Raw genomic sequence first — 18,091 nt, forward strand, 5'->3', positions numbered from 1 at the left:
ACTTTTTTTTATTTAGTATTATTATTCAAAAAATAGACATGGATTTTTCTTAATTTGGTAATATGTTGGATGAATGGAAGAAACCTTCAAAAGGGTGTGGTTTATATAGAGTCGAGGCTCTAAACAATCAAAGTAAAGTGTACCTTCAAATAATATTGAGAAATGTGGTTTCAATACTGGAAAACTTTATGATAGCCTTAATTATATTTTCATATTTAATTATAAAATTTAAAGCTTAAAAAATAGTGTAGATCGAGCAAATCTATGAAAATTTGAAAATATTGAAATTTGACAGTCCAAAAATGCGTTACAAGATGCACTATTTGAAAACTTGAAATCCAATTTTTTCTCATGTCCATGCATCTTGATGTTGAGATGATCAATTTGAGGATATTTGAGCACCAAAATAACCTCTTCTGATGAAATTTTTAAGGTGGGCTCTAATGTGATTGTTTAAAGCCTCGGCTCTATATAAACTTTTTTCATTACAAAATATTTTTAAAAAACTGTATTTCATATCATATCAATGAAATATCTAATAAACAATAGTTTCCAACTTTCCCATTGTTAAACAAGGTGAAAATCTAGAAACACATTACACTTGCACACTAATCTTCAAAACCTGAGGTCTCTATTTCTGAAATATATAGTTAACACATTACACTTTACGCCATTCATCGAGGGGGAGATCCTCTTCTTATTAATGATTGTCTATATTGATGATGGTCTATATTATGCTGCTGACTTTTTTAAATTTATGATCATGATAAACCAGTTATGGGTATGATGTTTATTTTTGTAAATAATCATAGCAATTTAGACAATAGACACTCGTAAACTTCCTAGAATAATCGAGGAAAGCCATCAGGAACACTGCCGAAGTAATCAAATGCTACCCTAGCAAGAGCAGACAATAAAAGAGGGTTGGGTATTTTGTTCATTTCTCAAATGTGAATTAGCAAGAAGTACAGGACTTGCAGTCTATCGCTGATGTTAGGTGTTGCCCGGCTTCTCACTTCTCGCCTCAACCATACTTTTGCGCTATCAACTTCACGGCTTTCGTTGTTGTTGGGGAGTAGTAGTAGTAGCAGGGGCTTGAGCAGTGGTGGTGTTAGGTCAAAGGTGGAGGCAGTTCTTAATTTGGAGGAAGTGAAGAAGGTGTTGAGCGACCTGAGAGCCGAAGATATCCAAATCATTCCCGTCAAATCCCAATGCGAATGGACTGATTTCATGGTCATTGCCACCGGCACGTCTACCTGGCATGTCCGCAACATCGCCCAAGCCCTAATTCACAAGGCAACACCATCCATCCATTCCTATTTTCATTATCAATAATGCATTTCTATGGACTCTCCTTTGTTTCTCTGTAATCAAAATGGGATTCAGGAAAATTGTTGGGTTAGTGTAGTTACAGTCTTCTTCTTCCAACCAACTCAACTCCATAAGTGAGAGTAGATTATTACTTTTGACTCCATAAGTGAGAGTAGATTATTACTTTTGACTCCAGAAGTGAGTGGATTATTACTTTTGATGAGCAGGTGAAGCAAAAGCAGAAAGGGGCTGAGCGCTTGCTGTTACCCAGTGTGCAAGGCCATGAAGGGGGAAACTGGGTGGTCATTGACTCTGGTCAGTTACATAGTCTCTTTTTCTCAAGTAAATTTTACGCACATTTGTGTACATATGCCTTAGAAAATGGTTAAAACTTAAAACTATTGATGCAAAAGTGTCAGTAGTGTATGGAAATTGCTGTGATCTTTGGATATGGTTGGGCATTGTGTGCTTGTTTGCTTAAGAAAGTTGTTGATTGATTTTGTTCCGTGTCATTATTTTAACACACAATTGTTGTTTTATGCATGGAATCTTAGGCAATGTGATTGTTCATGCACTTGATGAGAAGGCAAGATCGTATTACAAGTTGGAAAGCCTTTGGTTGACAGAGATGGCTCCAAAGGGGCCTAATCAGGTCTGTTAATTTTTTTAGAGCTATTCCTTCTATTATTTTGGGAGTAACATATTTTAATTTATAGTTATGGTCTCGCTTTATGGTAGATTGTCAAGAGCTCTTTGCTTTGCGGTACTTTTGTTTTCCTCTATTTTTTGAACAAGGTTTATTTAAATGTACATGGCTGCTATGTAGGGTTCCAACAGGTCTGAAATGGGCATAATAAATTAGTGCTCTATTGAAGTTCTTCCCACAAGATTTACATTTTGGATCTTCAAATTGTTTTTCTATAACTCATACACATGTTTTGATACATCATTTCCTTTATTTCCTTAGAGAAAAGCATGCCTTATTGTTAAATGCGTGTTGGAATACCTTTCTAACAATTATCAATAGAAATAGATTTTTAAACCTATTTGCACACTTTATTTTCCCTTTCGATTCTCATCAACTATTAAAAACTAAAGGGATGTCCATCACATTTTAGGATAAATTATTTAGGATAAATTGTATTTTTTATACGATTAGTAAAACATTTAGTTATCGAAAAAAATTTATTTGCTGCATCTCATGTCAAACATAGAAGGTCTGATAAATTGTATTGTATTTATTCCTTTGAGGAAGGTAAAAGGATGTCCCTTCCCAACGGTGGTTGTGCTGTAGCAAGTGATATTACACAAATATGACAAATCTGGACTATAGCTCATTTAGAATAAAATCTTATACGTGGCTACATTGCTGATATAATATCGATAGAAAATAATATAGCATTATAAAACTGTAGAACACTTAATATGAGAGGCTTTGGTTTTTGTAAGTAATGATCTATGAATTTTTTATGCATATGAATATGTTAGTTCCTGAATGTTATGATTTGGTGTTTTTCTTGTTAAAAAGAAATTATTTTAGATTGTTGTGATAGATTTGTTTCAAGATGTGGCTTGAGTAATGCTTGAATGTGTAGTCGAACAGATGTGAATATCAAGCTGATGGCATATGATTTCGAAGTACATTGCATCTTTCATGGCCTCACTCTCTATGTTTTCTTCTCCCATCAATACTATGTTGGGAGTTTGAAATTCATGTGACTTCCACTAAACTTTCGAGGAGATTCCTTTAAGCATCTTTTCAAGAGCTTCAGCCAACTGATCTACAATGCAATAATGGCAACATATGTTAAGAAGCTTGTGAATTGACCCTTGTCAGAATTTTCCGCTATTTCTTTTTCCATTTTAAGGCTTCCACCAATGAAAAGCTATTTTGTTATGATTCAATTTTGTGAGTAAGTTATTTCTTGGGGTATTTCTTATACAATTTTGTACACACTCACAGTAACGAAATGAGAAATCAAAATATGGCATTCAAGAAACAGAAAAAGAAAAATCCGATATAATTATATCAAAATTGAAGGATTTGTCTCCAACTAACTGTAGGATTTATCATAAGTCTGCAAATTTCACCAACAGCAAGGAACATTGGACTGCCAAATAGTGGCATGAAGTGAGACTAAAACTCTTAACAAGCGAAAGGATCATCCTACTGTTCTTGAAGCTGTTAGTAGCTTATGATTCTGTTTAATTGATTTGAAATGGACAAAAATTAACATGAATAAACTAAGGGAAAGTGATATACCCCCTTACCTACCTTGGTTTCTCAAAGTGGGCTCCAGTCATCTTCTTTCTGATTTTCCCCCCTTAATTCCAAAAAAGTAAAACAAACCAACTAGCTCGACATACAAACTCTCTCTCTAACCATAATTCTTATCTTTTTCCATTTCCTGTTGTTTCTCTAACCATGCCGCTTCTCCTCCCCCATATGCTTTTCTCTAGTGGAAGATGGTAAATGTTTCCCTACTTTGCCCAACACTTAAAGAGATCCACCACCAAGCTTCACAGATCAGATCCCAAAGCTTCTCAGATCTACCCCCTTCTCCTAATGCTTCACAGATTCGCCCCATCTCGTAAAGCTTGACAGGTCCACTACCAAAGCTCTTGAGGCTTTCTTTCATTTTTTATCGTATTTGTTGAGATTTTGTCTGGAATCTTTCAGGTTCTCTCTGGACTTTGGTGATGCATAGCTGGTTTCTATTTTGATGGGCTTAGAATTTCGAGGGTTTTGATCTGAAATTACAGGTGGGTAGCAGGTTTCTGTGTTGTGGGGTTGGGAATTGTTAAGGTTTTATCCTGAAATTGGAGAACGATTGCTGGTTTTTGCGTTACTGTGTTCAAAATCTTTTGTTTTTTGCACTGAATTTGGAGATTAATAACTTGTTTCTATGTTGTTGGGTACAAAATCTTTGGATTCTTACGCTGAATTTAGAGATGGAGAGTTGGTTTCTGTGTTGCTGGGTCCCAAATCTCTTGTTTTTTGGCTTGAATTTGGAGATGGTTTACTAAATTCTGGGAGGGAGTGGGGGGAGGGAGGCATTACATTTGCTTTTGGAAAATTGCTTAAGGAAACTTCGGAGGAAAAAGGTTTGGACTCCCCTTTGACTGCATTGACAGGAGGAGAGGGGTAGGGGGATGTTCGTTATTTTCCCCTCAACCAATTGTTATCAATATGTTTTCATTTATGGCATGTGTGCACCCTATGCTTTAAGGAAGATTCTGTGTGATTGAAGTTCAATGGTGACATGTAAGGCATTTAGAAGAGGAAATTGGATTTAAATGGAATTTTGTAAAATCTCTTTGAAATTGCACATTTCTTGTTCTGGTATTGTATGTTTGACACAACTTGAGCAAAAAAATAAAACTATGATATGATTTATTGATGAGTTATCAAAAAAAAAAATGATGTGATTTAATGGTCAGAAGGGCCAGTGGTCTAAGCCGCTGCCTCCATTGCACTTGGGAGGAGCTGTCCGACAATGTCCCTGAGTTGGAGAGTGATAGGTATATGGGGGCCAGAGATTTTATTCCCAAAATGCTGAGCCTGGGCTGTTTTAAGATCAGAATTTAAGCTAATCAAGCAAAGCATAAAGAACAAACTAAACTGAGAAAACTGAAAAACGTAGTCTTGATTCAAGTGGAGAGTAGAAGCCTGTAAGGTGACTGAGCAAAGGCTGAAGAGAACTTATGTTAGAGAGAAATAGTAACTAAATTACAAGTGATTTGAGCATAGAGAACCAAACAGGATGTAAACATTTTAGTCGTGCCAAAATCAATCCGTGGATTTAAAGGAACCAACTCAGGTTATATCAACATTTTTAAAGTCAAACACAGCTTGTGATTCTACCTTGTTCCAAGTCAAGTCAAACTGACTGAACTTGGCTGGGTCATGTAACGTCTTGGCCGAGTTTGTTCAAAATTTAAGGTATATTTGTGAGATTTGACTGCGTGAACTCATCAAGACTCACAAGGCTACTGGGTCGACTTGACTTGTACAAGTCTCATTTTGACTCTCAGGTTTAAAACACCTGTTATAGAGCACCGTTAGTAAAAATTATGTATGATGTGTTTCTGTCTGTCTATCTGTCCCAGGATCCAGTTAAATGGTAACACGAAAAAGCTTCATTGTGCATGAACATCTCAAAAATTGGATTCAGCAGGCAAAAGGCTGAAGACAACTTCTGCTAGACAGAAACGGCAATGACCTGGTTAGTGATTGAGTACAGACATTGTACTGGTTCCAAAATCAACCCTTTAAAACAAAAGAACCGACTTACGTTATATAAATGCTTTTAAAGTCAAACATAGATCATGATTCAACATGGTCCCTTGTCAAGTCGAATTGATTCGACTTGGTTTTGTCATTTGGGTGTGTCTATTCAAATTATATTGGTGATGACCAAGTTTTGTGAAACTTGTTGAGACTAACCTATGTATTGAGTTGACTTGACTTTTGCAAGTCTAAAGTTGGGTCTATGCATTTTAGAATGCTAGGTTATAGTATGCTGCTTCTCTGCATTGTTCCTTTAAACTGCTTGGGTTTGTAACTGTTGGTTGCGGGGTCAGTTAAATGGTAACACATGGACTCTTCTTTAAGCATGAGTTATAATAAATCATGAGGAGTTATCTGAATTCCCATTAAATCGTAGAAACAAATACCTCTCTCTCTCTCTCTCTCACTATATATATATATATATATATATATATATATATATATATATATACTCATAGTTGGTATATCCAGTTTAAACTTAATACATTTACTTAATTCCCAAACTGGTTCTTTCCTATGGGGATCATGTACAGAAATCCTCCCTGATGAGTTACAAACATCTCAGAAAAAATTCGCTGATTTTAATAGGCATTTTCCTATAAGAAATTATCTTATCTATTTTATGACTTTATATCAAGTCCCTTGGGTCCTAAAACAGTGGTTTATAATACAATTGGTATAAGAACCTGGTTTATAATAGGTGGTTAAAACAGTGGTTAATTGTCGAAAATTGTTTGAAGAATTAATATTACAGTAAGGCTCCAAAGTCGTAGTGATCCGATAATCCCTGTAAAGCCAGGAAGGCGTGAGAAGGGGTAGGGACTGTTTCCTGTTGACTTGGAACTAGGTTGTGATATTGGTTCTAATGGCAAATTTCCTCAGAATCTTATCTAATAGATCAACTACTACCAGCTCTAGTCTCAGTAGTAATATATTACGTGTTAAAAATAAAGAGCAAATAATTATAGATAATGTAGAAAAGCAAATACAGAACTGGAACATCCCTAAGGTCCTAGTTCATGATATTTACAAAAAAGGAACTTTTGATTTCAAAAATGATTTTTCAATTAAAACAATTGGAAAGACAATTTTTGTTATGGAAACTCAAGACAGTTTCTAGCTCCTATCTAATAGAATGATAGAGGAACATAAGAGAAACAATTTCAATTATTTGCATATTGGGTTGGTCAAAGTGGCAATCAAACCCTTGATCAGAACTGGGTTAAACAACTCTATTTTTCTTTGCCTTAGAGATAGTAGGCATAAGTGGTTCACTGGTTCTCTATTAGGAATTTTGTTGAATCAAATTTATGCAATGGCCCTATTTATTTCAACTGTTTTCCAAACTTTTATGTGGCCCTTTCAGACCCAAATCTTTTAAAGGTTTTAACTTTAAATCTGAAAACCCAAGGGTTTGATATGGATCCGGGATCCCAAAACCTTGCCTTTTTTTATAGAATCTGTTACAAGGTTATGAATACCTTATGCCCTTATGCTAGGCAGATGGACATTAAAGGTCAAACTGTATTTTTTCAGACAAATGTTGAAAAGTCTAATCTTGTGATACCTAAAACGGTATCCTGGAATCAGATTACCTTACCAGAGAGGTGGTCTCTCCAATCTGAAACTCAGACAAGAGTTTTTGAAAATAGAGACCCTGAACAAATTGTTGAGTACCCTGATGGTGAGATTGAAATACAGTCCAATCCTCCTCCTAGTGTACCTTCTAGGGTCTCTACCTCATCTGTACCTCAAACAGATTACGAACGGTCCCATAATGAAAGGATTGTTCTTGATAGGTTAAGAAAAACCCCTGATCAGGTTCAAATACTCCTAATTTCTCATCTAAACAAAAGATTGAGCAAGAGGAACCTACTTTCTCAGACTTTGAGTTTGGAACCTACGTTATTCAAGAACAAGAAGAATTCCAGATTGATAAAGAATGGATCAAAAAGGATTTTTACTCTGTTGAAAATGCAGAAATTAGAGAATGGTTTTTCAAAGAATTTAAGGAAAATCTCCAAAATGCTTTTCATGAAAATTTAATAGATTCATGTTAGAACATAAGCAGAATTTTAAAATTTTCAAATGGCTCCGGTATATCCTTTGGAAAAAGGGAATATTTGTGCCAACCTTTACAAATCCTGAAATAAATATGGCTGAAAAAACGTTTCAGACTTTTCTTACTAGTGACGGTAGAACCATCGAGGCTGTATATCCTCTTGAAACCGCTTTGCAGCTCAGAGGAGGAAAGGTTGAAACTAAAGCTGCACCCTTTAAATTAGGACCTAAAGAGGGCAGTGACCAAAAGACTAAATTAGATGGTATACCTCATATCATTGAACAGAACAATGATACAAACCTTTTCCTATAGTCGTTAGGCAACCAGGCTACTACGATAGAGAATACCCTAAACAACTTTAAAGACACTCTAAGAGAAGAAAATAAAGAAAAACCCAGAGACGCTTTGCTGTTCAAACCTCCGCCCACCATCGAAGTAGGAAAATTTAGCCTGCACGGAGTGAAAACAAAGGAGACAACCAAGAACTGGTAAATGAGTTGGTTAAAAGACTCTCTAAATTGAGTTACAGAAAAGGAGAAAGGTAAGATCCCTATTGAAGGAGACTTACATGTCCTACAATAGGATTAGAATTATACTGATCAAGAAATAGTCGAGATAGAAAATGCATTTAGGACAGAAAGTCTAGAACTTAATAAAATTGATTATGAAAGAAAAACTAGGCCGGTAGCTGAAACAAGGATGTGTTACCCTAGGCCTACCCCTGTAGATCTTCAAATATAAGATCTTATAACAAGTTCAGTTTCATATTGGAGCAGATCTATTGTTAACTGGAACATAGATGGTATGTCCGAAACTCAAATTGTTGACCTAATGAAACATATGACCATGTATGCTATGGCATGTAAAACCAGTGGTAATAAGGACCACGAAATTGCTAAGGCAATAATATGTGGATTTACTGATTGGCTTCGAGGAGGGTGGGATTTCCACCTAGATGAATCCGCTAGAAACCAAATCTTGAATGCCACCAAGCAATGGGTCGTGAAAACAAAGATAGGCCCAAGACAAATTCATGAGACTCTAGTAGATGAAGGGGACGCAGTCAATGCATTGATTTGTACAATTACACTCCACTTTGTGGGAAGTACTACTCTCTTAGCTGTTAGGTCAGAAAATTTATTATCCAATCTTCGATGCCTTATGCTATCCCATTTCAAGTGGGACAAAGATGTCTTTTACTCGAGGCTATTATCAAGAGAAGATAGCAACACAAATCACTGGAAAGAAAAATTTATTTTCGGACTTCTAAATCTCTTTGTCGAGAAAGTTAAGACAGGGGTTAAAAATAAGCATAATGGTATTATCCCTTACTCTCAGTATACCTTGGGAGAATTATGGACAGAAATTTGTGTCGAAGGACTTGCCTTCTGCACAAGCCTTAAGCTAAAAAGACAATTAGATAAGCAAAAGATGACGGGCAAAAGATAACTTGGAGATTTTTGTGAACTATTTGGTTATAATACCCTATTACCCTCTAGTTCACATCACAAAGGAAAATCTCGGGGGGGTAAATATCCCCATAAATCCAAATATGATCATTCTTCAAAAAAGAAAAATAATTTTTATAAGAAGTTTGTAAAGGATCAGTCTTTTAAACAAAAAGGAAACGGAAGATACCAGTTTGCTATAACTGCGGGAAGGTCGGACATTATAAAAACAAATGCCGAGATAAGAAGAAAATTAATGCTCTTGAAATAAAACATAGTATCAAGAGGCAATTATTTAATATCTTCTTAATTAAAGAAGAATCATCAGATAACTATTATGAATCAGCTGAAGAAATGTTAATAGTAGAAATAGAAGATGAAGATATGATTTTCTCAAGCTTTGATTCTGATTCAGACGATGGCCGGAAGCAAGACGGAAGTGATCCTTGCCACTGTAATTTTTGTAAGGCCATCATTGACATGAACGACTTGAGTTTACCCTCTCAAAAAAAGAGAATTTGATTCTTGAACTGATTGACAAACTCAGTGATCCTGAAGCCAAAAAAGAGGTTTTAGTCCAATATATCACTATGGCCAAAAATACTTTCAGACCTGCCACCCCAAACCTTCTCTTATTCCGCCTAGAGAAGATTATAGTTTTATAGAAATTTTGTGCAGGTTCCAAGATAAAAATCAGACCATAAGGGAGCCCGCTATCCCGGAACTAAAACATGAGCTTAATGAAGTTCGCAACGAACTTATGACTCTTAAAACTGGGGTCCAAGTATTAGAGTTAGCTGCTACAGCTTCTTTTAAGGGAAGAGAACAATTGGATGATGAAAATGAGTTTGATAACTCAATAAATGATACCAAACAGCCCCTGAAGTAGTAGACACTCCTCATATAAAAGTAGAAGAGGAGCCTCAAATTACAAAAAGTGGCAATACTCTGGGAAAAGCTCAGTTAAGAAATCTAGAGTATGTTAATCTTATAGATAAGGTTATTACTCAATGATGGTTTACCATGATAACAATTGTGGTTCAAAAGGAATTCAGTTTTCAAACTACTGCCCTTATTGACTCTGGGGCAGATTTGAATTGCATAAATGAGGGATTGGTTCCTACAAAATATTTCAGTAAAACCACTTAGGTGCTAAATACTGCATCTTCTTAAAATTTTGCATCTATCTTTGACACTCCCCCTTGATGCAAAATCTCTTTATTGTTGAATTGTCCAAACAAGATTTTCAATATGTTGTTAAGATTTTCATTTTCCTTCTTTAGCGCAAACAAAGTGGCTTCAAGACATTCGATGCACTCATTCATTTGAGAAATTTGTTCTTTTCTTGCAATCTTCATAATTTCTTTGTCAGCATATTCAATTTCAACAATTTCATTCTTTTTTGGCAACCGTAATGTGGCAAAATGAGCTACACTTTATTTGGCTTCTCGTTTTGTCTCCATGGGGAATCCAGAAAATTCTCTTCCTTTGACTTCTATCGCACAGATAAAAATAGGACTATGATCGGGTCCCTCCTTGATAGATTTTTAAATAGGCTGTTCAATCTTTTCCTTTTGGCAAAATTCATGCAGCTTGTTTTCTGGAGTAGAATTTGCCATGTGTTCTTGGTGCCTTCTCTAAAAAAATTGCAACGTTTAGAATTTTTTTTTCTAAGAACAATTTTTCTAGGCCTTCACTCGGCATCATCATACCTTCTCAATGCATGACACACCAGGACTACAATCTTCTTCAAAACATACTTTTCTATGCCATCATTAGGCACCCTCATTCCTTTTCATTGCACGAAACACTAGGACTAAGGTCTTTTTTCTTTCTGAAACGTCATTTTTCCAATGCCTTTACTTGCATTTTTTTCATGCTTTTCCATAACATAACATACTAGGACTACGTCCCTTTTTCTTTCTCAAAAATCAATTTTTATATGCCTACACTAGGCATGGATTACCCATGAGAACTACTCATGTCCCCCCCTCGTAAAACCTTTTTTTTGCTTATCTCTTTTTTTGAAATCTCATTTTTGAGAACTTGTGCAAAACACCAACATCAAGAACTCTTCCTTTTTGCTTTCTCTTTTTTTCTTTTTAAAGTTCCTTCTGCTTTTCCAAAAACATCACATTCAAGAACTTTTTTATTCTTTTTTTTCTCATTGTAAATCACTTATCATTATTTTTATCAAGACCCAAACTTTGTTTATCAAAAATGCCCATATGACTTCTCAATTGTGCCCCTTTTTTTATTAAAAAAAAGGGGCACAATTGAGAAGTCATATGGGCATTTTTGATAAACAATGTTTGGGTCTTGATCAAAATAATGATAAGTGATTTTACAACGACAAAAAAAAAAGAAAGAGGAATTTCTTGAATGTGGTGTTTTTCATTAAAATAAAGGAAAGAAAAAGGGGGGAGTTCTTGATGTTGGTGTTTTGTAAAAGTTTTCAAAATAAGAAGAAAAGCAATGTTTAATGAAAGGAGGGACATGAGTAGTCCTCACAGGTAATCGATGCCTAGTGAAGGTTGCTTTTTTAAAAATGGGAATGTAGTCCTAGTGTGTCATGCCATGAAAAGGCATGAAGATGTCAAGTAAAGGCATCAAAAAACTATTTTTTGAAAAAATAAAGGACCGTAGTCCGAGTGCATTATGCCATGAAAAGGCATGAGGGTGCTTAGTGACGATGTAGAAAGATATTCTTTGAAAAGGACCTTAGTCCTGATGTGCCATGCGATGAGAAGGCATGAGGATGTCGAGTGAAGCAAAAGAACAACTTTTTTTTTCTTTTAAAATTGATTAAAAAAGCGGTCTGCCCAGCACCTAGGTGGGCAGACCAACTAGGTGGGTTGTCCCTCCCTAGGGTCCTTAGGTGTCCCCTTAGTACCCTGCCTAGGCGGGTGCCTAGGTACTTGGGCTGGTACCCAGGTGAGTGCATCTGCCGAGGTGCAAAAATATCCATTGGATGGGGTATTTTTGTTTTTTGTGTTTAGTTTCTTTCTTGTTTTGTTTTTTATTTGGACTATAAAAAATATATGAATATGCTTTTTTTATACAAAATTTGGACCTAAAACATAATTATTGGACACCCCTTGGGCATCCTGCCTAGGCTTGGGGCTGCCTAGGTGGCCTAGAGCCCCTGAGTGCTAAGGCACCACCCAGTGTTTGAACACATAAAAAAGAAATTGAAAAGAAAACTAATTGTTGAAATTTTTGTAAAAAGGACATCAATAACACATGACAAATTCTACACCAACAAACAAGGGCATGAATTTTGCCAAAAGCAAAAGATTGAACAACCTATTAAAAAATTATCGAGGAACCCAATCATAGTCCTGTTCTTGTTTGTGAGATAGAAGTTGGAGCAAGAGAATTGTCATGAGTGCAACTCATTCTGCCATGTTGCAATTGGCAAAAAAGAATGATATTGCAATTGAAGATGATGGTGAAGAAATTACGAAGATTGCAAGAGAAGAACATATTTCTAGAATGAAGGAGCGCATCGAAAGTCTTTAAGCCACATTGTTTACGCTAAAGAAGGAAAATAAAAATCTTAACAATATTATTGAAAATCTTGTATGGGCAATTCAACAAGAAATAAATTTTGCATTAAAGGGAAATGTTGAAGATTGATGCAAATTTTTAGGAAGATGGAGTTCACATGAAAGCCTTGTAAATATCTCCGTATTCTCTCTAAGTGTAGTTATGTTGGTAGTTATGAGTTTGTGGTTGTAGTTATCTTAGTGGGTGGTTATTCTCAATGTTTGTGGGTAGGTATTTTAGTGGGTGGTTATTCAAGTGAGAGTCACATAACAAATAAGTTTTGTAAACTAATTGAAAGGCCTATAAATAGGCAAGTTAATGGAATGAGATGGAATGAGATGGAATGAGAGTGTAACCTTTGAGTTGGAGTTTATCCATCTAAGCTTGTGTTTGTTGTGGAGTACGAGTGAGGTAATTTAGGAGGACTACTATAGCCTTTGTTCCATAGCATCCTTAATTTTTATATTTGTATAATTATCTTGTTTATGTGTAGTCCTTCCTTGAGTTTGTTAAACTTTGAGAGTGTTTTTACATTGTAGCATACACATTTTAAAAAGCGTAACAGCCATAACAGTCAACCTTTAATATTTATCTTGTTTATGTGTAGTCCCTCCTTGAGTTTTATTAAACTTGAGAGTGTTTTACATCGTGTCAGCAGCTACACATTTTCATAAAAACAATGCAGCTATGCATTTTCATAAAAATCAACACCTTGGCCTATAGGCAAGACATCTTGGCACCCCTTGGGGCGCCTTTTATTGCATTGGTTTGGAACTTTGTATTGACATGCGGACCATCTTGTATTTGGCCCTGGCGATTTCTCACCTTACTTTTATGGCACGTTTGATTTCTGGAACTTCTAGCTTTGGGAACCAGAAGTTCCAAGTTTTAATAGCACTTCCATGTTTGATAACAGGAAATGCTACTGTGGGAGGCTTGTCTCGAACTTTTAATTTCCACGTAAAAGTGGATACCGCCAGTTCCATGCCTCTCATGGAAGACTGAAGTTTGGAAATGGCTGATGTATTGAGCATCATTTTTTAATTTGTTACCTATACATTTTTTATTTTTATTTTAGAAAGCCGAGATCTAAACGAATTTTGGAAGATTTGTGTGCCTCATTGGGCCGCACCTTTAGAAAATATAAACAATGATTTAAGCAAATAAAAAATGACCAAAATACCCCTGAAAATTTCGCAGTGTTTTGATCATTTTAATTTTTTTTTCAAATTATTTATTTTATATTTTTTGTAAGTGTGTTAGGCTAGGAAAATTGACGCCCCAAATTTCAGCTCATTATTATGTACATAAAAAAACAAATTTCTTTTCTGAATAACTAGATAGGTTATTAAGTGTCCGATCAAATTTTAGGTGAACTACAATGTGGACCATTTTGTCCATTAAAATGTTGGCCTTATAGTCATTCATTTTTATTTTTTCTTAATTTTAGATCGAGATGTAATTTGGAGTGTGTATGCACTTCATTCAAACAGATTTGTAAAAAATTTTAAAAATAATTCAAAAAAAAACCACACAATTGCCCTCAAAATTTAAGGGGTATTTTGGCCATCTTATTTTTTGAAAAATTATACAAAGAGATCATTTACATTTGGTACAAGGAGGTCACAATCAATTGTGTCAGTTGGATTCAAATCGGTTGGTTGTGAGTGCGTCATTGATTAGGTTCAAAATTCAACATAAACATTTCTAGAGCTTTGTGTCACACTCCAAGCCATCCAATTTTACATCCACTGGGTAATAATATTTGTGACCACCATAACAAAGATAAATGGTCTCAGAGCATACCAAGTCAATAGTTTTTCATACTATTTGAAAGGTGCATGAGGGTGAGAAGTACGGATGGCTAAAAGTTTTGCTCAATTTAGTATATAGAAAAAAATAAAAATCGAGATAATCAAACATGCTCTCAACCATCTTTTTTGTGATGACATATAACTACATTATTTTCTTTTGTATGCAATCTAGATCGTACGTTTTGTTAAACATACCATGGATGATCTATGCTTTTAAAGTCTCTGTCAGTGAACAAATATCATATCACTATCTCATGATAAAAACTTCAATGCATGGTTAAAATTATCTAATTTTCAAATTTTCAGGTTTCCATAATCTCATGTTCAATCGAAAATGGGTTCCCCCCTCCCTAAAATTCTAGACAGGTTATCAAACACAATATTTGTCAGCTCCAGACATCAAGTTATCCAGCTTCTAGAGGTTCAGAACTTCCACTTTCCAGAGAACATCTTGTTCCAGTTATTGGACAGGCCTTTAGTAATTCAAATGTTTCCCTTAGTAATTCAAATGTTTTACTTAGGGTGGTTTTTGCTGTTTGCTTCTCAATTTAAATGAATGATCTGGATTTGCTTCCTAGTCCGTCCTTATTCTTATTATTGATGTTGAATCCATGTGGAATGAACAAATTTGTACCTGAGCTTCTATGTCTCATAGTTTTTGTGTATATTATGGTATATGGATTACATCACAATTATGGGTAGTACATGCGACATTCAACTAGATATGATAGCTAATCAGAGAGATAGAGAGAGACGTAGGTGCTATGTTGAGATAAACTTAATATGTGCTTTGTTGAGAAAACGTTTAAGGCTAACACGTCACAGAGAGTTTTCTTGAATTTATAACTCTATAATAATTTAGGTAACGTTGGATAATATTTGTAACTGATCTTTTTAGAGAGATGTTTTGCATCTAAGTTTTATCAGGACAATGCGTAAATGAGATGTTTAGGCAAATCAAATATATTGAACTTGATTCGTGTAGCTGACTGTAAATAGTTGTAACAAGGCTCGGATGATGATGATGGTTCCCCATCCCTTCTTAGTTGCTTTCCCTATCATGTGCTCCACTTTCTCCCTTTATATTTGTCTTGTAAATAGAAATAATATACACAAATATCCTATATCTAATTTGTTTGGTAGGTATTTCATCTCCATGGTGTACTCTCATACTAGGCTCTATGTGGATTCCTTTGATTCTAATTGATATCAATGATTAGCCAATTCTATTTGAATACCAATTCTATGTGAGTACTTGGTATTGCTACCCATATTTTAGACGATAGAATCATAAACATCACAAGTATTACAAAAGAAATATCATATAATTGTTTCTTTTAAATGTTAAGTTTGGATATAGACTTGGTCTTTTCTTTGCAGTTACAAAAGGGAAACTTTGTTCAACATAATTCCCTTTGTTTAGATAGAGTTTATTTGTTGATTTCCTTATTTTTGGATCAAGAGAAATTTGTGTTTCCCATTTAATGTTTTATGCCCCTCATGAGATGTGCAATTGTTGAAATTTTTTGTGACAGCTACTATGGTTGAAGGTTTTGTAGAAGGGATTCTATATTATAAGACCATTCATTTTTGGTACAAAGAGATCAAAATTAACCTGAGCCATTGGATGTGATATGTGATAGCTTAGAGTGACAGATGGTTCAAGAAGTTCTATTTTGAACTTTGTTCCCAATCAATGTTACACCCCAAGCCATCCAATTTCACATCTAACGGTAGATAATGATTGTTACTTCTTTGCACCAAAAGTAAATAATCTTATTGTATACATTTCCTTTGTAAGATTAGATGCTGTTTCTTGGACCTGGGAATGCGGGACATCTACCTGAAATACAGACTTTTTAGAATCCTTTTGTTTGTTTTGTTGTGAATTTTTCATCCATAAAAACAAAAAAACTTTGGGAAATTCACAAAAAAAATTTAATGCCTATGACAAGTTTGACATAGCTTGACGGTGTGTTCTGTCAAAAAGTCAAACAGGCAGAATTACTTTGCTCTCCAAACTCCAAAGCATTTATATTTTTATGGATGAGGGAAACGTATGCTATGGTCTTAGATCTTTATGACCATCGAATCAAGTGGAATGGACCAGAACATGTCATGACCCAAGTCGTTGGTTGACTCTTTTTCCATCATGGTCCACTGGTTGATTGGACAGTCACTTATAACCATACATTTTCTATGATCTTATGGGTCATTATTATACTTCGTATTAAAAAGTGTCGTAGTTATAGTACAGCAATGGCAACAGTAATGGAAAGATAACATTGTTAGTGATTATTGTTTCCTTTGAGCATTATTCGATAACAGCACTAGATCTCTAACCATAAATGATTTCCTTTAATTATTCAGGATTTGGAGAAAGCTCTTGTAAAAACTCGGCGAAAGAATAATTCAAAGAAATCAGTGGAAGGAGTATCTTAAAAGTTCTGTGACATTTTCATAGCTTTTGCATTTTTGTATCATCCAAGAACGACCAGTTTGACTTGGCAGCTTTGTGATTTTTCTATGAATGGTTTGTCATCAATGATTAGGTACCTTTGACTTTCATATGCCTTGCTTGTCATTTTCTAGAATGGTTCCAGTGGTTAGATGTTTGAGAAAAAGGGAAAACAGCATGTTGATAAAATTACAGGTTTGTAACACAATCTGCATGTCCAGGACCGACCCATTTTCAGTTTCATAAATTTATGAATAACGCCTTTTGCAAGTATGACCTGTAGTGCTTGTTTCTTAATGTTAGGAGTATTTACCTGTAATGCTTGTTTCTTAATGTTAGGAGTATTTACCTGTAGTGCTTGTTTCTATATGTTAGGCGTTAGCCTCCTTGTCCTTGGGTGTTCTCTAATATTGCAACTTAGTTTTACCTCCATAATATTACATGAAAAGACAATGTCATTTGAAGTCGAGATATGTAAATTCGTTCTCAGCAGCAGTAGCGATTTGTCAGGGTGCATACAATATGATGAGACAGACGGATGGCATTATGTTTCTATAGTTAAAATTTTTCTTTGCCCCAATTTTTTTTTCTGTTTTCGTTTGTCTTTCTTGGCAAACATGTAATATACTGTAAAAAAGAACATAATGCAGATGAAGTGGGCGCCATTAGCTCGAGGTCTGCCCTGCCCTGCCCTGAAAGATAAACAAGAACATATAAGTTCAGCAGGTACGTTTGCTTTGATCATGGAGTCGACCACCTGAACTATTTTTGGGGTTACTTCCTGATGTTTGGCATCTCATTTAGGTGATGGAGATGAAGTCCATGTGAAACATGCTAACCTACCTATAAACATGTGTGGGGCACTTCCAATCACTGCAAGTTCAATTTGCAAATTTACCACTATGGTGCAAGAGATGACACCTTCCCATTCTTGCATGTCAAAACAGTCCCTTAATTTTCGATTCAAGGAGCATGTTAGATTTTGAGAACATCTTCTTCAAGGCTTTGCTTATTGTCTTGTAGAACACCTCTGCTAGTCCATATACTCTCGGTTATAGGCCGTTGAATATCTCTAGTCAATAAGAAATTGGTTTCTAAAGTGGTCTATAAATTTTCGACATGGTTTTTATTAGTCCATGTAGAAACGAGTCACCTCTT

The 18,091-nt window shown here is 35.2% G+C and overlaps 1 protein-coding gene across 6 annotated transcripts; it reads left to right on the forward strand.

Annotated features, from left to right (window-relative positions):
- Positions 1-554: 554 nt before the first annotated feature.
- LOC18440077 (Lojap-related protein) lies at positions 555-17,203 on the forward strand. Of its 6 annotated transcripts, none has more exons than XR_002281946.2 (7): positions 555-1,296; positions 1,539-1,626; positions 1,866-1,963; positions 3,772-3,916; positions 3,992-4,074; positions 5,422-5,537; positions 16,846-16,896. XR_002281946.2 is itself a non-coding variant. In XM_011627243.3 (4 exons), the coding sequence occupies exons 1-4, from the start codon at positions 991-993 to the stop codon at positions 16,915-16,917; spliced, it is 564 nt and encodes a 187-aa protein (XP_011625545.1). In that variant the 5' UTR covers positions 555-990; the 3' UTR covers positions 16,918-17,203. The 6 variants fall into 6 exon arrangements, 1 of the variants encoding a protein (XP_011625545.1); XR_016058335.1 differs by lacking the exon at positions 16,846-16,896 and adding an exon at positions 14,782-15,127; XR_016058334.1 differs by lacking the exon at positions 5,422-5,537 and having other exon boundaries at positions 16,846-17,203.
- Positions 17,204-18,091: the final 888 nt, after the last annotated feature.

This window comes from Amborella trichopoda, chromosome 6 (assembly GCF_054954075.1).
Source record: "Amborella trichopoda isolate Santa Cruz 75 chromosome 6, AtrichopodaSantaCruz75HAP2 v2.0, whole genome shotgun sequence".
Lineage (NCBI taxonomy): Eukaryota > Viridiplantae > Streptophyta > Magnoliopsida > Amborellales > Amborellaceae > Amborella > Amborella trichopoda.